Source organism: Mesocricetus auratus, unplaced genomic scaffold, assembly GCF_017639785.1.
Source record: "Mesocricetus auratus isolate SY011 unplaced genomic scaffold, BCM_Maur_2.0 Super-Scaffold_2245, whole genome shotgun sequence".
Classification (NCBI taxonomy): Eukaryota; Metazoa; Chordata; class Mammalia; order Rodentia; family Cricetidae; genus Mesocricetus; species Mesocricetus auratus.
Window position 1 is genome coordinate 43489236 of NW_024429180.1, and position 23396 is coordinate 43512631.

General features: G+C 39.6%; 1 protein-coding gene across 4 annotated transcripts in view; it reads right to left on the bottom strand.

The window, feature by feature from the left end:
• Positions 1-2293: 2293 nt before the first annotated feature.
• Positions 2294-23396, bottom strand: part of Epsti1 (epithelial stromal interaction 1) — a 103651-nt gene continuing 82548 nt past the window's right edge. For all 4 annotated transcript variants that reach the window (XM_040757803.1, XM_013114015.3, XM_021227674.2 and 1 more), the window contains 3 exons: positions 17597-17670; positions 11188-11287; positions 2294-4387 (listed from right to left, as the gene is read on the bottom strand). In XM_040757803.1, coding sequence (XP_040613737.1) covers positions 4379-4387; positions 11188-11287; positions 17597-17670 — 183 coding nt within the window. In that variant the 3' untranslated portion in view covers positions 2294-4378. The remainder of the gene's footprint in view (positions 4388-11187; positions 11288-17596; positions 17671-23396) is intronic.

Here is a 23396-nt window from a genome sequence, read left to right on the forward strand (position 1 = left end):
TTTTACAAAAAAATCCTACTTCTAAGCCTGTAAGTCTGTGAACAGAAAGGAAAAAGAATCCTCTGTCAAAGATGCTTTTTAAACCCCACTATAGAGCTGTGGCATATTTAGAAAAGAAAGGGTTCCTAAACAGAGCCCATTCCTTGGAAGTAAAATGGCCTGAAGTACATTCATTCTATGCAGTTTTTACTTGAAAGGTGTATATTTTTTAGCCTCATGTAAATGTGCTGCACAGTGCCCAAGATTGCTTTATGCACACCAGGACAAAGCTAGCTCCTGCATGCCTAGTTTGAGTTAGAAACAAAGAGCCAACAGCCTTCTTACTATTTTCTTCCACCTATTAGCTGTTCTAATACAATGCTTGCACCTGCTTCTGACAGGTTCCTTTTCTTAGAAATAAGTAGGTATACCTAATCATGACCTATCTGTTTAATGCCTGCATTTGCAGTCAGGCATAGAGACATGGTTTCAGTGGTTACATGCTCTCATAACTCAGCTGTTTATTTTAGCATGGGTTGACTTTCAACCCAAATTTTTCATATTTTGTAAGTGTCAAGTGTTTGATTTGGAGGGTATAGCTACATTTAATATAATGACAATATAATTTCTCAGAGATGCTTTTTGAAAGACAACCATCTTGTAGGCTGCACATAATATTTTGTAAAATAAAATAAGTCCAAAGAAAAAATTCTGAGTTAGCTAGGAATGCTGGTGTGTGCCTACAATTCTAGTGTTCAGAGGGAAGCTGCAGCAGGGTCGTGGACTCAAGGCAAACATCGACTACACATCAAGGCACAGTACAACCCCACCTCAAGAAATCAAGGGATGTAGATAAAGCCATGGTAGAGCACTTGCCCAAGAATGCCCAAGACCTTGGTTCAATAACCAGCACAGCTAAAACAGTCCAATGCTTTCTTTCAGCCTAAACAGAGTATGTAAAGACCATAAGAAAGAGATATCTAGTATTAAAACATAAATACATAAAAAGCAAGCAAAGAGAGCTGTGTCACATCAGGAATGAAATGATCTGTCCTATGTCATTAGAACTAAATCTACAAGGGAGGTAGCATCTTTTGTTTGGCTCAGCCAGCCACTAGGACATGTGCTGATGTGTACATTTTAAAATGGATCAAATGGATACCAAGAAGAAATAAAAGAAAAATATTGGTAAATTGAAATACATAATAATGAATTTAATGATAAAATCCCCACAAAAAATTTGAAGAATATCAGTGAAATCTTACTTTGCCACAGACAGATCTTTTGCAAACCAAGTAGGAATACATATACCTAAATTCTCCTCTCCGTGAAGCTGAAGTCACTGAGCAGGAAGCCCATGGGAAGAAAAGGATAAATTTTCCATTAAAATGTTTGACTCATTCTATAGGCAAATGTTTAAAAGTCGCTAATTCTACTTGAGAAGGTACATGTACTGGGGTGTCTCTGACTGTACACTTCTGGTGCAGATGAATACTACACCAGTACCTTTTGAAAAGAATATTTTATCTCCTACGTCAAGACTCTTATGCATATATCCCCACGAGATGGTTAATCAACTGTCAGTATGACAGAACTTAGCATCTCCTAGGAGACAAAACTCTGTGTGTGCCTGTGATGGTTTAACTCCAGAGAACTTTTGACTGATAGGAAAGCCCACACTGCATGTGGATGGCACCATTCAGCCCCAGACTGAATCTGAGGAGAAATACATGACTTGAGACTCAAGAGAGACCCCTGTGCCTCTTCTACTACATGAGAACATGCCCAGAAGGCTATCAGTCAGAAAGTGCCACCTGTTCAGACACCAAGTCTATGAGTCCCTCTGTCTTGGACTTCCAGCCTCCTGAAATATGAGAAATAAATATGCTGTTCATAAGCTAACCAGACTCAGGAAGCTTCTTAAAACAGCTTGAATGGATTAGGACAACTCATCAATGTACATCCTTTAAATCACCAATTCAAACTCTGTGAACTTACTCTCAGCCAACAACCTACACAGTATCCTTTGTTTTTTTAAGATTTATTTTATGTATATGGTGTTCTATCTGCATATACACCTGTACACTAGAAGAGAGCACCAGATACCATTATAGATGAGTACAAGCTACCATGTTGTTGCTGGGAATTGAACTCAGGACCTCTGGAAGAGAAGCCAGTGCTCTTAACCACTGAGCCATCTCTCCAGTCCCCCAAAGTATCCTTTAATACACATACTGGAAAGGATCCAGAACTATCTAGGAGTAAAATCTGAAATATTATCAATTTGTTAATTGCTCATCTGTACTAGACAATATTTATTTCTACAACACATGCTTTATTTTATAATAATTTGCTTCTTTCCCAGAAAAAAGAAAGCACCCTCAAAACATAGAAATATAGACAAGGACTTAGGGATTTCCTATCCAGAGTTACTTGCAAGTCAAATTTATTCCAGTTGGTTCATCAAGGCTGGTTAAATATGAAAAACATAATAGTAGGCTCCCTCAGGCAGTGGTTCATGTTTCTTTCTTAGTAACTTCCATCTACATACTTTAAGAAATTCTTAAGGAAAGATACTTATAGTCCATACATATTTATAATCCCAGCCATCATGTTGTAATTTTCCATACCTGTACTTAAAAAAAAAGTGGAACCAGACACAAGAATAAAATCTGTTGGAGAGTATGACAAATGTCATATATGAAGGAGGTGATTGGGCCAAACTTCCCCAAGAGCCTTCAAAAGAAGAAAGCATCCTTTCACCTATCCCTGGGTCCATTGTGACAGTCACCACAGTGGGGAATACCATTCCGGAAGACACACACCAAAACCTATCTATGAGGGAGCCAGGATGGCAGGTGAAGGGCTAAAGTGGCTTCTTGCCATGGCAGTAAAATGTCTGCTACCTCGGTATATTTACAATTAGTTTGGCAGTACTTCCAACACAGGCTGAGGGATTCAGTTTTCTTCATATATGATAATGACAAGGGTTTAGAGTGAACCAAACATTTCATATTAGTGTCAGCAGCATGCAAGCAACATCTGTTGGCAGAGAACAGGAAAACAACAATACCTGCATTTTTTTATTCTAGAGAAATTACCAGAACACCATGTGTTCTTAGCCACCTTTACCCCACCCAATATGGAGCTCTCTGCATGGCACCATTGCCCGAGTTATGCATCATGGCCCAAGATTTCAAATCCCAGTGTTTCCCTGGATATAGGGATTTGTAAAATTAAACTTAACAGAGAATTTGGTAAAATGCTACAGAGTATTATTGATTGCTCAGCTACCCAAAACTATCATTAATCTATCTGTCTATCATTCATCTATTCTCTTTCTACAAATCTATCATCTCTATCATCTACTTATCTATCTATATCTATACATATACACACATACATATATACATAGATATAGATAAATTCATTCCTCCAAACTTTATTCTATGAAACACTAAGTACAATGCATCCCAGAGGATGGGAAGGTAGCTGTGGGACTGAACTACACAGTATAGAGATCGATCAATATTCTTTTACTCTAAGAATGATGCGCTTATTCAAGGTCACAGAGTTTGAGCAGGAAAGCCTAATAAAGTAGGTTCCTCAGAACACAGAAAAGATAAGTTTTCCTCATACCTATAAGTCAGATAAGGGGCCATAGCTGTGTCTAGTTAATTTTTATGTAAACATTGGTTTTCCAATAAACAATTTTTTTCCACTTTGAACATCAGGGGAACAACACTAGTAAATGTATAAAGACCAAAGGAAGATCCAATAGTGACTGCTCACTGTGTTTGATCTATATGGATTGTAAAAGTGAATGTTGTAATCAGACTCTTTGAGAACGTTGCATTTAAAAAATGACCCATTTATACAGAAGCAGCTTGGAATGTATTTATGAATTTGTCTATAATAGTGTAAGAGATCTCCTTTTGCTCACATTAGTACCCTAGATTAAGAAAGTAGCAATTTAAAAAGACCCCAAAAGATCTGCAAACCTGCTGTAAGAATTAGCAAAGAAAAAGAGTAAATTAGGAGACACAAATCTATAGCATCCACAGCTCTAACTACCCTGAATGTCACGTGATTCCCTTTCACTATTTTACTAACATTGTTCTAATTATCCTTCTAATAAGAGGCAGAACTAATTAGGAAAAATAAGGTAACATTATGCTGTTGGGAGAGATTAAACATGAGTCAGTAATGAGCCTCTAAATCCACACATAACTAATGACAGAGGGAAACTGGCCACCCACAACTGCTCATCTGAGTGGGTGGGAAGTTGAAGTTGAGGTATGAAGACTGAAGCCAAACAAAATTGTATTGCATGAAGAAAAAGCAACTTGTGAGGGTTTTCAAGGTCAGCTGATGAAGCCCATATGGAAGTGACTGCTTCTTATATACCCTGAAATAAAAAGAAAACGTAAATTACCACAAACAGCAAAATAAAACTCAGAGCCTACGCAATCCAAACTGGAGTTCCCACAAACTATACTCAATGTATCAGGCTAAGGTAACCTTCTTTGGTTTTTTATGACTGAAGTCCTGGTACAATGAGTTTAATTTTTAAGTCATGGTGCATTTAATTTGCTACATGTTCCTTGCTGAGAATGTCATGTCTTATCCAATGACATCTTAGTGACTGTGCTGTTACACACAGGCCAACGCGGATCACAATATTAGAGTCTATAAATGCTGGCACCTCCACAAACACAGCAAGGGTAGACTCTGAGCCAGAGGAATTGGAATGGAAATGTATTAGTAGCGTCTCACTGGATCATTCACCAGAAAGGTGACTTCTAAGGGGACCTTGAAGCTGACAGATGGACTAACGAGTCCCCCCCTCCACTGTGTTCAAAGGGTCATCCTTACATAACACTGGGCCACACAACCCTTGGGAGACAGACAACTGTTGGTTTGTTATCCCTCTAGGAAACTCAGAGGTCATGTCAGGTTCCTAACTTCTCTTAAAGACAAAGCATTTAGATATATACACCACAAAGTCTTGCCTCTAATTTTAACTGAGCATATAATTTACAGTGACTTTTAACATGTTCAACACTAGGTGCCTCATAAAAACTAACATGGAACTCTACAAAATAAAAATGTATTTTTAAAATATGTAAGTAATTTAAAATTGTTGAAGAATAAATATATACATTAAGCAGTATCAAACTATAATGAAATAAAAATGTTTAAGAAATAAAGATCAATCCTGTCTGTCATTCCAACAGACACTTATTAGGGACCTCCTGCCCAAGAATCTATATGACATATCAAGGAGTTATTCTTCCCCTGTTCTACCATAGTTCCTTATTTTTGGTCTTCATCCTTTTCTTCTCTGCCTTTGGTTTTCTACTGGTACCTGTTTCCTTCCAGCCATCACGGGGGCAAAGGGGAGCATAGCTTTCTTCTCACATTACATAGAGAAGTTCAATTGCCTTCCATTCACTTCTAAGTAAATGACCCGTTTGTAATATACCCTACACACTAACTTTAGTCTGTTTTGATATTTACAAAATACACCCAGAATAAAAGACCAGGTTCTGGCATTCTCTTCTGACTTTGGATTGGGGTCCTTTGAGGAAAGAATGCTTTAAATTTTAATGTGGCTATAACTATATTTCGCTTTTGGTTTATATTTTGGGTCTTATAAAATTGTTCCCTAGCTCAATTTTTATAAACAATGTCTTTAATTTTCTTCTAAAATCTAAAAATGTTTTTTTTTCTTTATAAGCTTGAATCCCTCTAGAGTTGATTTTCATAAATGGTGTCAGGAAGGTATGTGTCTAACTTCAGAAGGTATACTTGGGTCCCACAAACATGTGTTACAGGGATGTGTCCTCCTCTTCTCTGTCATATACCAAAAGCCCACAAATGTTTGGACTGACAATACCAACTGTGAGTCATCATAAATAATTTGATACTCAAGTATATGTCTTTATCTTCTACTCTTCTTGGTTCTTTGTTTTCACAAGAAGTAAAGCCATAGCCGGGCAACTCATTCTTACCAATTAACAAAGTATAACTTGCCAGTTATTTTTTCCCTTTATTCCCTGGTGTCTTTCTGAAATATTTTACAATTCTTTAAAGAGTTTTCCCATTTTGTGATCAAATATTTTGGGGTTCTTTTGTTTGTTTGTTTGCTCTAAATGTGTAGAAGTGAATTTAGTTTTTTTATGCTGATTCTATATGTCAACATTGGTAAGCCCTTATTTACTGTAATATGAATTTTCTTTGGGATCTATATAGGTGATCACATAATATGTGATATAATTCATACATTTGTTTTCTTTTTCAATACTTGTATATAACTCAACAGGAAGGCTTTTCTTGAAGTTTTACTATAAAGTTCCAACATTATTATTAAATAAACTTGCCCTCTATTCCTCCTTTGACAGAACTTTTGACTACAAATGAGCACTGAGTTTATCAAATGCTTTCACTGTATCTGTAGACATGGTCATACAAAATTTGTGAGATGTATTATTTTAGGTTTTTATGACTTGTTTTGTGATAAGCCAGGTGTCATAGTGAGAGTCAGTTGTTAACTCGACACATTTAGGAAAAGGGAACCTCAACTGAGGATTTGCCTCTATTGGTCAGCATGTCTGAGGGACATTTTCTTGATTATTAATAGGTGTCTGAGGGCCCAGTCCACTATGGGAAGTACTACCCCTAGGCAGGTGGATCTGGGCTGTCAAAGAAAAGTAGCTGAGCAAAACAGGAGAAGAAAGACAGGATCTCTGTTTTGGCTCCTGCCTTGATGTCCTGTATTAACATCCCTTCATGATCGACTGTAGCCTAGAAGATGAAATAAACTATTTCCTTTCCAAGTTGTTTTTGGTCATGCCATTTATTACAGCAACAGAAAATCTAACTGTAGCATCACATTTGCAGTTCTAGGATAGATATAACTTAATGAGGTTATACTAATATTTTAAAGGTCTATAAAATTTTATGATTTTTAAAATCTATGTTTATGAGAACAAGTCCTTTTATATTTTTTCCAGAACTTTGTGCATGACTACATGCGTTTTTGTATCTACTACTTCCTCCCTCTCCATGTTCCCCAACACAGTCCATTCTCAAATTCATGAACTCCTCCTCTATAATTATTGTACACACACACACACACACACACACCTAGAGAGTTCAAATAGTACTGCCTATAGGTGCTTTGGTTGACCTACCAACGAGCTTGTCTTGGAAGAAAACTGACTTTTTCTTCTTCAGAAGCCAGCAACTCCACATCTCTTCAAATAAGGATAGCACTCTTCACCCATCTGTGCTGGAACGTGGGTTGATGTGATCTCATTCAGGTCTTGTGCAGATACTCACATTGTTGGGTGCTAATGAGTGTTACACCCTTGTCATATCCAGAAGAAACTGTTTCATAGACGTCCTCCAGGCCCTCCAGCCCTTACGATCTTTCCACCTCCCTTCTGATGTTTCCAGAGCTTCAGATGTAGATGTGCCATTTGAGGATGAACACTGAATAGTAACTCATTCTTTGCATGCTTTGGGAAAGTCAGGTTCTTTCATGAGTACTGAGGTCTGGCCCTCATGATTGTACAGTAAGCACTCTTAACTGAGCCTTCTCTCCAGGCCCTGGGCCATCTTTAATTGTATCTTCATTTTGCTCATTATTCCAAGTCTCATTCTTACTTTAGCAAATGCTTCCTACACCGCTATTTTAAATTCAATACCCATTCATTTTACTATTATCAAAGTGTTCTCCTAAATCTTTGGGCTCATAATGTGAAAGCTCAATGACTTGTTCTCTTATATGTACAGTAGATTCCAGTAATGGAATCTTGTTTGAGGTATATCAGCAAACAAAGCAATCCAAGAGAAGCATCCTTATGTCCAGAGAGGTTAAAAACAGTCAGACAAATGTATAAATAGATGTGTTAGAAAAATATGGTAGAGCAGGAAGAGTGTTGTGGGAAAATAAAGTGGGATGTGGGAGGAGTACTCAAGGCTTAAAAGAGAACAACCTAGGTAATCCTATTAAGATGATGGAATCCAAGAAAGCTCTTGATGAAAAATAACTGACATGGATACTTTGAAGAGGTGCATAAAGGGAGATGATGTAGAAAGACTCCAAGCTGAAGCAGCCAGTATCAGAATGTTTTCAAATACCCACAAGGGTGCTAATGCAGGTAGAGAGAGCCTTGACAGTAAAGAGCCAGGAGTGAGACAGAGTCTGCCTCATATAACACCCTGGGGGGTGTATATAGAGGATCCTAGCTCTTACTCCAATAACATAGGGAGTTCCCCTGGAGCGTTTTAAAGAGAAAAATAAAATGACAAGCTATGACCTCTATTGCTCTCCTACTGAAACAAATTCCAGATATGTATTTGTAAACATAAGAAAACAAGTCAGGAAGTGACTGGTAGGATTTGGAAGTGCACTGGGAGAGACTAGACAGAGGATAATGCCAGTGAAGGTGCTGAGAAAGGTTGGAACGAAAATATTTAAAACTTAGATTTAAAAATATGGAGGTTTAAGTGCCCACTATATATCCTAGTCGACACAACTGGATGTGCAAATCTAGAGGAAAAGGATTTGGTTGGGGACAGAAAGGTGAGAGCAGTAAGCACATAGAAGGTACTTAATTTCCCCAGACAGAGCAAGTCCACCAAGGTACTAATGAAACAGTCAGGAATGTGGCTTCCTTGGGGTACAGGAGACTCGGGGAAGGAGAATGGAAAGAAATGGCCACTGAGATATGTGGAGTCCCAGGGTAGGAGTGTGTCCTAGAAATAATTTCAAAGCAGGGAAAGAGTCATCTGGACAAGTGCTGAGAGGTCAGAGATAAAAACTGAAAAGTAGCCATGGGTTTTTCTACTATGGACATTGTCAGTGGCCATGAAAAGATCATAAAAAACAAACAAACAAAAAACCTACCAGTAGAGTGGGCTTACATTAAACACAACAACAACAAACCAACCTAAAGGTAGACATGTTGGTGTACACCTGTAATCCTAAGCACTGGGGAAAGGCAGGATGGTTGAGAGTTCCACACCAGCCTGAGCTACAGAGGAGATTTTTTTTTTTTTTGGTTTTCCAAGACAGGGTTTCTCTGTATTGTTTTGGAGGCTGTCCTGGAACTAGCTCTCTAGACCAGGCTAGCCTCGAACTCACAGAGATCCGCCTGCCTCTGCCTCCCGAGTGCTGGGATTAAAGGCGTGCGCCACCACCGCCTGGCTTGAGGAGATGACTTTTTAAAAAGTCAGAAATTAAGTCAGTGGGAGCAATGCATCAATAAAATTTATGTTTGTCCGTGTCACACTGGAGGAATTTTCTACTTGGTGACTTGGAGGAGAAGGGTATTAGTAGAACAAAGTGTCCCAGCAGATAAGAGAGACAATCTGGTCCATAATTAAGCAAGGTCTCCTCCATACTTGTAGGTAAGTGAAGATCGAGGTGAGAGTCTGAGGATGTTCTCACCTTTCTACCATCTAATTTCACATAAGAGTCTAAAACCACCTTGGATTGGATTTGCCTGTCTTGTTAAAACTTTTGACCTAATCATTGACAGCATTATATCATAAGAATATAGTGGTCTTTGATCTGTTGAGTCTAAGCAGCAATTTGTAACCCACTCTCCAAGGTTCACAAGTAGGCACTGCGGAGCTGGGTTTAAAATCACTTCTTTACCTGAACCCCATATCGTGTGTCCCCATATATTCCCTGGATCCTAGACAGTTTTCCAGGTACCCCTGGAAACTGCTGAGTAGTGGAGAAATAGAAACTCAATAGTGAAATTAGAAGTCCTAAAGGAATTCTAATTTCCAAGTATGTTTTCTTATGTCTCCTACTCACACAGCCTCATGAATGAATCAGTGCTGAGTATGTTACATCACACAACACAAATACTGAGTTTCAAATGTGTTTCCCTCTTTCATTTTGTCCAGATTCTTAATGCCATAGGAGATCAAATTAAAATCAATGTATAGTGTGGATAACAGACCCACCAAAGATGCATTCTCCACAAATGTGTTTTTGGTCAACCATCTTCTATATGAATGTTTTAATAAAAACTATCAATTTTAACTTCTAGCTGCCTTCTGGGGAGTCCTGCATATAATATTGTTAATGCATTGATTTCTCCACAGTGAGCTTTTGCACTTCAACTATTTATTTCCAGGTTAGAAAGCACTTGATTTTTTTTAACTATATGTGTTTATTTGGGGCATGCCACAGCATGCATGTGGAGGTCAGCTGACAACTTGTGGGAGATGACTCTTTCCTTCCATCATGTGGAGCCCAGGGATCCAACTAGGGTCATCAGGATTGATGATGAATTCCTTCATTCACTGAGCCATCTTGCCAGCAAAACACTTGATTATGTTGTTGGATTTTGATGATTTAAAGATATCAGATCTCCTCACTCCAAATATACATACATGCATGTATGTACACAAACATACACATACACACAAACACTTTTAAGTCCTCATTCACTTTGGATTTAATTAAATTGCAAAACACAATGTGATTAGTTTTGACTCTGCGCACATTGTAGTCACATACATTTCAAAGTTTTGTTGTTGGTTCAAGAATATATTGCACACAGAAACACATTAAACACAGAATTGCAAGAGTGTTTTTCCTACAGAAATATGTAAGGACATTTCATCTTTTAAAAGAACCTTTGGCTATAGGGCTTTTTTATTTTAATCATATTGTAGTGAAAAGTTAAATCCTAGTTCCTTTGATGTGCTGGTTTCACAGGGAGGCCCCATTACTAGAGAGAAATGCTTAGTGTTTTCATAACCATATTTCACTTCAAATTTCCTTGGGGGGAAAAATGTTCATTTATTTTTGTTGCAGGTCTGGGCAAAAGGTGATAAAAAGTCTTCCAGGCCAGCACATGCTAAGAACAAAAGGCAGGTCTTGTTACTTCTTTTTTTTCTTTTTTTTAAGTTGGCCCAAACTGAAACCCTCCTTCTCTTTCTTTCCTCCTCTCTCTGCTCCTTCCCTTCTTCCCCTTCCTATCTTTTATCCACTCTCTCTTCCCTGCTGAATTTATACTAATTACCCTAGCTGCCCATCCCAGTACACAATAATGATGATGATGCTGGAAGTGATGATGGTGATGATAATTGGGGGAAATTCACAATTTATTTTTAAAAGCTCGCTTATTTTTATTCTTTCACTTGCAAAGATTTTTTTTAGAGAAAAAAAAAACTCACCCAGCTGTTGGTACTATTCATGTTCTTACAGCCTCCAGACTGTTCCAGGCCACCTGGTTGACTTTTGCCTTGGAGACGGTCCAGAAAAGCATTATTTACCCTTTAAAACAATGAGAAATGTGCATAAGCAGGGATAAGGGATTTTCTGAGGACTGAATGTGATATACAAGCTGCTTCTTCCAGTCAGCTTAGAGGAGATCTACAGAAACCTCTGTCCAGTGACACATGGGGTCTGGTGACAGTCCCTTACTGAGGTTGGTGCAGGTGTGTCTCAAGCCAAAAGAGCATCAATTCTTAACTTGAATTGCCATCATCTTATATAGTGCTCTGGTCACCCAAGGAAGCCAAAGAATAAGGCAGAGACTAGAGATCGAAGAGCCAGGAAGAACCGGGTGCGGGGGGTGGCAGAAAGCTCTGTGTCAGTGCTGCTGCAAGACAGAACGTTTCTCACTCAAGTTCTACCGCACTGTCCTTCACCCCCAAGAGAATTGCAGGAGAGGAAAGTAGAAGAAAATGAGCAGGCTACAAGGAGAGAAAAGAAGTTCTGACTTCAAAAGACAGGCTACCTACACCCTTCTCTGATGTTCTTTCACGCTTACAGCCACCGAGTTCAAAACCTAAATCTGTTTTAATGAGACAATTATTTTCACAAAGGTCAGTATAGAGGTTGCCAGCACAGTGATGGTCTAACAAGTCATCCCTCAGCATTCTGTGGGTACCAAAGGACGTGGATGCTCACGACTCTTCTTTAAAATGACATAGTACTGCCACCATTCTCATATTCTCCTGTATGCTCTAAATGATCTGTGGATTACTTATAATATTTAATACCACATTGGTGCTGTGTGAAGACTAAGAGACTCATTACACTTCATTCTTGAAGGAATAATGCAGGAAAATTGTTACAACACACGCCTATGGATACAGTATTTTTTCTGAGTATCTTCAGTCTGTTCAAGACATGAGTAGTCTCGCAGATATGATGCACTGACTATTTCTATAGATGGCTACCTGAGGGATCGCTTGGCAATCATTACTCTAAATAGTTGTCTTTCAGGCATTTCATCACCATCTTCTAAGTCACCTATGCATGGCTGAGTACAGACGGGAAATCAGAAACTGGATGGTAAGCAATGAGTCACTTAGAAACTTAGAAGATAAGACTAGAAAGTACTTGGGGCAGAAAGAGTGCCTAACATAAGCAGCTATTCAACATGCCTTTGTGGAAGGACGGGAAAAGAGGGAACTGGGCACGTTGGCCTCCTTTTCAGTCATGGAAAGCAGAGTTAGGTCCTGGTGGATGGCCACAAGTCACAACTCTGAGATCGAGGAATTTCCAGGAGAACTGGCTGGTTGGCCCAGTCATATAGGCTTTCTGAGCTCACTTGGTGTCAGCCGAGATGTCAACTGTGTTTGGGCTCATTTTGACCTCCTTGGATTGACAAGCTGTTTCTCTACAAGTGTATTCCCAGTAGGCAGTGGCTGCATCTCAGCTTTCTGTTCTCACCCTAGAAACCTATGCAGATACCACAGCCTGGCTCACTGCCCCCATGTCTGAGTCACCACTCAGCAGGCAGGCTAAGAAAAATCTTACTAAATTACAGCCTTGAATGCTAATGAGTGGAAACTGCCCTGGGAGTAACACAACCAAAGGTATTCTGAAATGTGGACGCACTTGGTGTTCTTTTTATCACGTGTTTTTATCGTGTGTGTGTGTGTGTGTGTGTGTGTGTGTGTGTGTGTGTGTGTGTACCTGAGTATGGAGGCCAGAGGTCAGCACTGAGTGCTAACATGGACTTCTCTATATTACTTTTTAAGGCAGTGTCTCTCACTGAACTTTGAGCTGCTCAATTTGTCTAGACTGGCTGGCCAACATGCCCCAGTGATCCATCTGCCTCTGTCCCCTTCACATCAAATCACTGGGGCCATAGGTAGGTCCATCATTCTACCCTGGTACCAAGGATCCAAACTCAGATGTTCATGATTCCACAGCAAGCACTCTGTGACTGAACCATCAGCAATCCCTTTATCTAGGCTTTTGGTCAGTTATAAGAAGGGGCTTTCCCTCAGTGTCCCCAATGCCCTTCCACTCCATAGAAGTCACTGGATGTCTTAACTGCCTTACTAACCAACACATCCTGAATTCACTCATGCCCATGGCCACCATTCCAGTTCCCATTAGTAGTGCCTCTCTGGGTCACTGTCTCCACCCTACCTGTCATTCATTCTTCCCACAACAACCTCCACCCCAAGTTAGAAAAGCGATCTTGCCTTCACTAATGGTTTGAATAAGGATGGCCCCCATAGGCTCCTATATTTGAATGCTTAGTCACCAGGGAGTGGCACTATTGGAAGGTGTGACCTTGCTGGAGGAAGTGTGTCACTGGGGGTGGGCTTTGAGGTTTAAAAAGCCTGTGCCAAGCCCGGTGTCCCCTCTCTGCCTGTGGATGAGGATGTAGCTCTCTACTACTTCTCCAGCACCATGCCTGTCACATCCGCCGCCATGCTTCTTCTCACAGTGATAACAATGGATGAAACCGCCAAAAACTGTAAGCCAGCTCCCATTGAATGTGTTCTTTTACGAGAACACACCTTCCTTCCACTTAAAAGTCTCCCACGGCTTGCTTCTCACTGGCTTAAGAGTCAGTGTCTTATGCAATCCTATATTTCATCCTTCACACATTCCTGCAGACATCCAAATTCTACACGTCTTCATCCAGTGCAACCCAAACTTTGGGATGCAAAGTCCAACTGCATTCCCACCACAGAGCCTCTGCGCTTGCCGTCTTGCTGGCAACAGGGGCCACTCCAGTAGGAGTCTCTGCTTCTGAGTTCAGCGCGCCTGCTTCTTCCTCATCCTCCGATGCTAGCTCTTCTGTGAGTCGTTTAGTCACCTGTCGCCTCCAGCTGCTCCCTCTCTCCTATCACTCTCATGGTATTCACCACCATATGCAAAATTCTCAGTGTTCAGTTGTCGACTTCTGTTTAGGTCTTCGTGATTTGCATGGGGTCAGTGACTTCTTTTTTTTTTTTTTTTTTTTTTTTTTGCTTGTTCGCCCCATTGCCTAGAACAGAGCCTTGGCTGAGCATGTTCCGATAACATACTTATTGAGTGAATGAGGCTTCTAGTCACATGCTCCCTGCCTCCTCTGCTGTGGATGAAAAGCCCACTGGGGTGGAGTCCAAAATACACATGACTCAGTGCCAACTGCTCTGACTGGGTTTGCAAAAAGCAAAATGACAAGTTCACTCACAAGCTTGACTATGAAGAGGAAGAGAGACTGAGCTCTCCATGCTGCTTTAGGAAGGTCCTCACCTGGCCTGCCCACTGCAATGGGTCAACCAGAGACAAAGGCAGTGCACAGTTTATTTCTCTCTATCAGCAATAAGAAACCAAACAAGGAGGAAAGGGCCCTGTTGCATTTTAGTTGGCTAGCTTGAGACTATACATTCCATTGCTGTCAAAATTTGTGCTGTAAGTTTGTTCCACCCCCACCCCCCAGGATTAATTTGGATTAAGAGCTATTACTCAGAGATGGTTTGAGTTTTCATTCCATCATTCAGCTCACAGTTCAGATCCACTCGAGCCTTTGAACTGGTGCTCTGTCTGCTCTCTATGGGGTTCTTAGGTGCTACTCTTGCTCAAGTGGTTATGCAGGGTGAAGGTCAGGTGCACTTCCAGGTGTACACTCATTGCAAGGCTCATTGAAAAGCTCACACGGAGTCCCACAAGCTTTCTATCACCAATGCAGGGTTGAGTGCTCTTCCATGTCAACTTCTAGACAGGAGAAAGCTTGTTGCCTTTTGAATGCTAATGAAATCATGCCCCCCCACCTAACTTATATGTCCTACATACATACCACATAGCTTGTGTTGTTGCCCTCAGAAGAGGCACCACTCTTATTGAATATGTATCTCATGATACCATGGGAATGCACTCCATAAACTTTAAAGGCAGTACAAATGCAAGCTCTTTTCAAAAATTGATCAAGAATATAAAGTATGTGTCTGGAGGCTTGATTATTTGTTTCAAACTTGATCACTGAGTATATTATCCACAGAGATTTCCTGGTGGGTTTAATTTGGCTCTATGTGTCACCAGAATCAATAAGAGAGGAAATAGGAACAAAAAATAAACAGTCCCGCCAATATTTATGTATTTGGTAGTATGGATAATAAATTTAAAGAATTATGGCCAAGATTCCTGTAACAAAAATGCAGCCCTTTCTGTCTCTAACAAATAGCATGTACCTTTATTTGGTACCCATCAAAGGTCAACTTATTAGCAATGGGGACTATTAATGTGACACATTGCTATCTTTAAGATGCTTAAGACTTTTTTATCTACTTAATCCAAAGGAATAATTGGCTACTGTTAGCAACCACTGTATATACAAAAACAATATCAGTATTTTTCTCACCAAAAGTCTTCTAAAGAAAATTAACATAATCAATAAAAATTCTAGATAATTTATGACCTACTTTATAGACAATAATAAAGGTCACTTCCTCACCTCAGTTTACCTAACACAGAGATTTAGCCAGGTTTCTCAAGGTTTCAATGTTTCTCTAAATCAGAGTAAAACATCTAAATTCACATTTAATGTTTTAAAAGCACTTTGTGGAAACTGTAGAAACAGCATAGTCTATTCAAAGGTACGTCATCACCTGCCAGCGATTAGAGTCATCCTCAGAACTAGCGCATTCACTAGGCATCTTCCAAAGTTTCACATCTACAAAACGAAACCATTACAACTCCAAAATACACTTCAGTGCAGCTGGAGAGATGACACAGCAGTCAAGAGCCCTGGTTGCTCTTCCAGAGGACCCAGGTTCCAGTCTTAGCACCCATATGGTGGTTCATAAGCATCTGTAGCTCCAGTCAGTCTCAGGGAATTTGATGGCCTCCTTCTGGCCTCTACGGACACCAAGCATGTACATGGTGCACAGACATACATGGAAGCAAAATATCTTTACTCATAAAAATAAATAAAATTAAAAAACATATTTAATGATGGGGGAGGTTAAATACATACGAGAAGCCATCTGCTTGCAAAAAGAATATGCTTCCTTACAACATGAAAGCCTTGCACTAAATTCTTCTAAGGTACTCCACCCAGCTGCTGCCCAGGAAGAACCTGTCATTACAGAGACAATCAGTATAATGTAATTAGCAATTTATGTTGAGTCTTACTGGGTATTCTCAAAACACTTACATCTGATACCAGGGAGTTTGCTGTGAGATTGTGTAGGCTACTAATGTCCGAAGCTACACCCATGAAGTCTTGCAAACATGACTGCACAAACATGAGCTGAATAAAGATATACTAATAGGCAGGCCAAAGTGAATGGGGGAAAGCCCAAGAGGCCTCAACTCTATGCAAAGAACTACAGGTAGTCAAGGAATGCTAAGAGTAGGAGAACTAATCTTTCCCAGGGAAGAGCATGCCGGATGATTATCCAATACCCAGTGGTCAGCCCTGAAAACACACATATAATACAAGTAGCATTATACAGACCGAGCATGTTATATGTGTATATACATATACTTACATACATATAAATACATATAATAACAATTAATGAAAAAAGAGGGCAGGAATTTGAAAGAGACCAAGGAGGAGTATATCAGAGAGTTTGGAGGGAGGAAAGTGAAGGGAAAAATACTGTAATTATTTTGTAATCTAGAAAATAAATAGTTCTTAATCTATTAAAAATTATTGCTTCTATCTTAAGTTCTCCCACACCCTAATGTATTAGTCAACATAATAATTCTAATGAGTTTTTCCTCAAGTGTTTGTTCCCGAGCACTAGGGTCAAACCATCTATATCATCCAATATCTCCGAAGTCATTTACAAATGTAATGTGCAGTCTCAGAGGGATGTATATGTTCTGTCCCATGAGCAAGGAGAAAATAACACCCTAAATAAACAGAAAGTGTAGTTCATCCTTCTTTTAAGCCAATGCATGCATGCTCACATGAGTACAGGTGTCCAAGGAAGTCAGGGAGGGTATCAGATTCCCTGGGATGGCAGGTGTTACTCCTGGGACAGGTGTTTTAGGCACTTGTGAGTAGCTAAATGTGGGTGGTGAGAATCCAACTCAGGTCCTTTGTAATAGCAATAAGTGCTCTTAACCACTAAGTTATCTTCTACAACCCTGTGATTCCGCCTTCTTACTTACTTAACCCAAGAAGTGTTGATATTCTGTATGCATGTATATATTATTATACAAGTGAATATATACATAGGTATATAGCAGTTGACATATCACACACTGTAACAGATGTGGAGGTGATTTGGATTCCAGAACATTATTTAATGCTGCTCTAATGTTTTCCCAGAATGCTGCAAAACTTTATAAGTAATTGATTTTACCAAGCATGCTTATTTTATTGGCCAGTTATACCTCCAGTGCTCAGCTTGATGGATTCGGGCTCTTTCTTCCTCTTGGTGCTGTCCTTTGGTTTCCAGTAATTTATTCTAGGAACAATAAAAGTTTTAAGATATGGTTTTCAATTAACACTGTTGTACAGAAGGCACCCAAATCAATTACACATTTAACCTTAGCTGATGCAACATTTCACTTCTGAAACTTCTACTTAAATCTATTTGGACGTGAAATTATTTTCCCTCTATAAGTAGGTAGCAAAAATAATTGCAGCCTAGTCTAACAGCTCCATGAGTGTAAAATTGTCAGATTAAAAAGCCAATGTACATGGTTGAGAAATTAGACCAAGATGCACAAAACACAGAGAAGAAAATCCAATGTGACTCAAACTCATCTGTGTCTTACAAAGAAAAACAAATCAAATTATTTCCTCTAAAAATAGCATACAATACTATTTCTTAGTATTTTTGTAATATTTCTTTCCTAGTAAAAATACATTGCAACTTAAAAGTAAATTTTGGACTCAATGCTGCCGCGTGATTCTGTTGGTAAAGCATTCTTGTTCTCAGAGAATAAGTTCTGCCCTAATAATGAACAGTTATATATGCTTTTTAATAGTTATTTCTTCTGCTACCAGAACTTGAACGAAAGAGATTTTTCTGCTAGAAATTATAGTATCATTTCCTGACAAACACATACCAATGAATGGCCATGCCCATGGCTGGTGTTTTAGAACCCCCACGTTTCCTGGTGAAACGTCTAAAATAAACTAAAAATCCATACTGACTTTTCCTTTTAAACTTCATTCAAATGTCATCACCAAAGAAAAGCACTTATTTCTTATACATTATACTCTAAACTTATTGCCTATCAGTCTATAAAGCCCATTAGACTATTCTCATTCTTACATTGCACTAACAAGGGAAATTGAAGAGTTTTCAAAATAATGACATACTCTACACCCATTCAACACTTCCCCAGAACCTAGATGCCAAGCTTCATGCTGGAGCTCTCTCTTTCCTACAATGATACACAGTCATCTATTCCTTTTAATCTTTTAGTCACATCCACCACCACCACCCCTCCCCAGAACCAAACTCAGGCCCACAGATATGCTATGTGAATGCTCTACACCCAAACACTATCCTACACCTTGTTCTTTTTTTAGCTTAATATATACAGTTTTAACACACTGTCAAATGGCCAGACATGGTGGCACACGTCTGTGATCTCAGCACTTGACAGGCTGAGTCCCAAAGACTAAGTTTGAGGCTAACCTTGGCTACCTCTTAAGACCCTGTTTCAAAAAAATAAGTCAAAGTATCAGAACCACATGCTAGTACTTCCCAGGTTTATAGAAAACCAAACCAATTGTTGCCCCTCCTTTGTCTTCATACCCTTTTTAACTCCTCTTGTGAGCATGCTGAGCTGTCTAAATTATCTCCACAACAAGCATTCCTACTCTACTTATTATTTTGGTTATATTAACTTTATTTCCTACTGTGGAATGAGATTTATGTCTTTATTACTATCTCCATGCCAATCCTAATCTCCCTCCTTATTTATCATACTGTCATTCTTAAACTCTTCTCTCAACATTCAGTGTGGTGACAGAGAGGACCCAGGGTTCTTGTAGCTCCTCACTAAGCTTTCCAAAATTTTCATTAAGAACTTACTACATCACTTCCCTCTTCCCTTTACTCATTCCAACCTCCACTACCATGTCCTTCCTTCCAGCATCTCCTATGCCTCCCTTCTCAAATCCCTCGACTGTCATCGTTCTATACATTTATCTAAATGTCTAAATACAACCTGATAAATCTATCTAGTGTCACTTGTGTGTGTGGTCTCAGGGCTGACCACTTTGCATTGTATGACTAACTAATTATTTTTTAGCTCTAACCTTTGCGGGTTCCCCATGCCTCCACATCATGCACCTCAGTCAGTCTGTGTCTTCCTGCTCCTTGAATATGAGTTCTGCCTTTTCTCTTTTACTCAGTCAATTATCACTTGCCAGCTACAAAATTTTTGCTAAAGGGGAGGGCGGTGGAGGAGGGGAAGGAGAGAGAGCCAGGATTGACATGTGAAACAAGATTGTTTCTAACCTAAATTTAAAAAACAATAATAATAAAAAACTGGAAAAAAAGAAACTAAAGTAATATTAAAAAATTTTTTTACTAAAGATCTAGAAGTGCAATTCTATGTAGGGCATTTGCCTGAGATTCTGGGTTGAATCTCACAAACAAACAAACAAATAAAACATCGTGTTTTTTTCCCTTTTGCTGTAGACCCCTTATCTATTCTTTTGTTATTGGAAACTTGTATCTGTTTCTGTGGGAAATAAGAAAGTAACCAGATATAAAGGAAACTGTTTTGGAATTCATTAGGGGGAAAAAAAATCCAAGAATGTAATCAAGTCTGGCAAGAGACCCACTGCCTATGGAAATGTGGTTCTGGTAGATTTGGACTGAGTCTGCCTATCTAGGAGACAGTTGAGTGAGGTTGATAGACTGAGAAACTACTAACAGAAAAATCAAAACTAGATACTTCATTTAATAAATACACATACATTTTATAGAGTCTAATGCTTGAAGCTAAAAGATGAAATGGCAAACATTTTCAAAGGAAGGATAGGTAAATTTATAAACATAGCAAAGAAAGTCATACAAAGAGAAAATTGATAAATTCAGCTGACTAAAAATCTATAGCTCCCATTTTGATAAAATGCCACAAACGAGCTTTAAATAAGTAAAATATCAACAAGTAAACATTTATGACACACATGAGTTAATTTGACATGTTCCGTTCATTCATTCATTGAACAAAATGTCTGAGTGTCTTGTGGTGAGCCCGGCTCAGATAGATGTGACAGCAGCACACAGGACAGATGAGACCCTTGCCCCATTATAGTTCCTATTCTAGAGGAAGGAAATCTGTCACCAAGTAGAAAAATATCCAGCCCTGATTCTACACAGAGAATATTAAAGTTGACATGAGACACAGCGACTTGGTGACTGTTTTAGGCTGAGGCCCGAGAAAGCACTGAAGACCTGAATCAACCAGCAAGGAAGAGGGACAACCACAGAGAGAAGGCTGGAGACTAAAAATAAATAGGTGGTCCACAGAAAAACCAGATTATCTGTCAGTTCAACGCTCTTCTCATCTTCATCCAGAGAAATAGGAATCACAACACTGAGACAAATGTTTCTATCATTGACAAAATCAGAAAAGTCTGATAATCAGGGACACCCAAACACTGTAGTGGTCCAAACTTCGGTTTCTGAAGCACAATATAGCAATAATCACCAAGAAATAAAATGTGCCACATCCTCTGAGAAGTGTTTGACCACAAGTAGAACGTGGATACAGTGCTTACAGCTGTATCCAAAGTTGTGAATGTTAAGGAAGAAATCTTAATGTCTATCAAAACGATTAATAAATAAGTTGGTCATCCACATAATGGAATTGTATGAAACAATTACAGAGAACAGGTTATAGCTGGAAGGTGGGACTGTAAGTTTCATTGATAAAAAGCCACAGCAGGGACTAACCCTTACCACAGAAATATGAGGACTGGAGTTCAGATCCCCAGCACTCACATAAGAGCTGGGTCAGCATGGTGGCCCACCTGTAATCCCTGTGTCAGATAGCCCATAGTTCCCTGTGCACTGGTTGCTCCTGAGTTCAGTAAGAGACATTACCTCAGGTAAGTAAAGTATGGCATGATCATGAAAGACACTCAACATCAACCTCTGGCTTCCACATGGACACACACACACACACTCACACCTGGATATATATATATATATATATATATACATATATATATGTATGTATGTATGTATATATATGAGACTATATGCACACATAGGCACATGTCCTACACATCATATGTACATACATATACAAAATACAAAAATTAAAAGTAAAATAAAAGCCTAGAGCAGCATTCCTAGTATCCTTACATATAAATAGAGTCTATATACAAATAACCATTTCAACTTTTTTAGATTTTTACATTTCATTTGCATGAGCATTTTGCATGCGTGCATATATCTGTACCATGTGGTGTTGGAGTCCCTGGAACTGGAGCTACAGACAGTTGTGAGCCATCTTGTGGGTGGTGGGAACTGAACCCACACCCTCTATGAGAACAACAAGTGCTCTAAACCACTGAGCCATCTCCCCAGGGCCCCCCATCTCGACTTTTATATGCTTGCATATGTCATATTAAAGTATTTTGTGCAACAATGGAAGAACATGTCCATTGGCATTGGTAGAGGACTTGGAGGGTAGATGGATAGAGGGAGAAAGCTTTTGGTGTTATAATCTTTATATGTACATATTACTCCCTTATCCCATTTATGGGGATTTACAACTTGTGTAAAAGGCCACTTCTGATTTCTCAAGCTTTTCCTTGTTTAAAGATGCAATTCTACTTTAGTTAAAAACATACTAAAACAAGCAAATAAATAAAGATTCTAATAGGTACAGTTCTTAATATTTAGAGATAGCAAAACAGGAAGTTAGTATATTAGAAGTTAAGAACAGCTAGATGAAAGGCGGTGATTGATGCATGCCATCCTCTTGCAGAGGCAAAGAGTGGGGAGGGGGGAGGAGATAGAGACCCGGTGGGAAGCGTGAACAGGAAGCTGATGAGGCATTGCCATGTGAGAACATTGTTCCAGATGGTAGAGGGGAGGGGCTGGCGCCACTGCGTTTAGGATTATTTTCTGATCATCAGCACAGTGTATTCCAAAGAGAGACCCATTTTTCTTCGGTACCAAGAAAGATAATTTCAACTAATTAATTTGTTCTGCTGAACTGACAGCCGCCGAGGATGTCTGCCTGCCTGCCTCATAAGCATATTTGCGCTTCATTTCCTTGGGTTCTCATAGGGAAGGGCAGCATCGAAATTGAAAAAGTACGAGGTAAGTTGTTCTGGTTCTAGGAACTGAGACCGCAACACGAAGAAAAACAAAATGTTGTGCTACACAACACAACACCACCTCCACCCTTATCGCATCCATTGCATGCGTGTTAAGTACGAGCCACTTCCCAGGCACCTGGATTTGTGCAGATACAAGTGCGATGCAGCTCTTCTCCAAAGGAAACCACATGACAAAGGAAGTGGGACCCAGAAAGAACCATGAAATGAAGCAAAAAGAAATGCATTGCTGAACGGAAGCCCCAACAATAACACAGAAATACAAAGCAAGAAAGACAAACAAGAGAAATGAATATTCAGTGTTTAAAGTATATCTGTAAAAGCTCTCCAAGAAGGAGGTGTATGTGTGTGTGTGGGGGGGGGTCTTCCACAGGCACTGAGAGCTCCAGAAGAAGAGGGCACTTCCGGGAAATGTTAAGATACCGTCTTGAGATGTCAGGAACAGAACCTGTAAGCACTGGCCTGGTGGCCTGCTGCATGTGAGGAATCTGCTGCAAACGGGGACTGACTGGGTTAGCAGGAGGTAGGGAGGTAGCTGGGTTGGAGAATTGCAGCACAGCTCCAAGCATCTGCACTGGGAGCCCAGCCTAACAGAGGGAAGTAAAGCAGTGGGCGTTTCCTGCTAGAAGCAAAATCAGCCCTGGGCTTCCATTCACTCCAGTGCCCTACATGATCAGACCAGCCATGGTGCCACATTCAGCGTAAGCGAGGCTGGAAGCTTTGAGAAGTGACGAGGCTATAGCAAAAGCCAGACTCCAAAGCAACTCCTAGTGCACTAATTGAAAATGAAGATAGGGCGGTTTTGAAATCATGTCCGATTCCGACTGTGGCGTGTGCAGACATGGTTCAGCCTGACTGCTTCATGTAAAC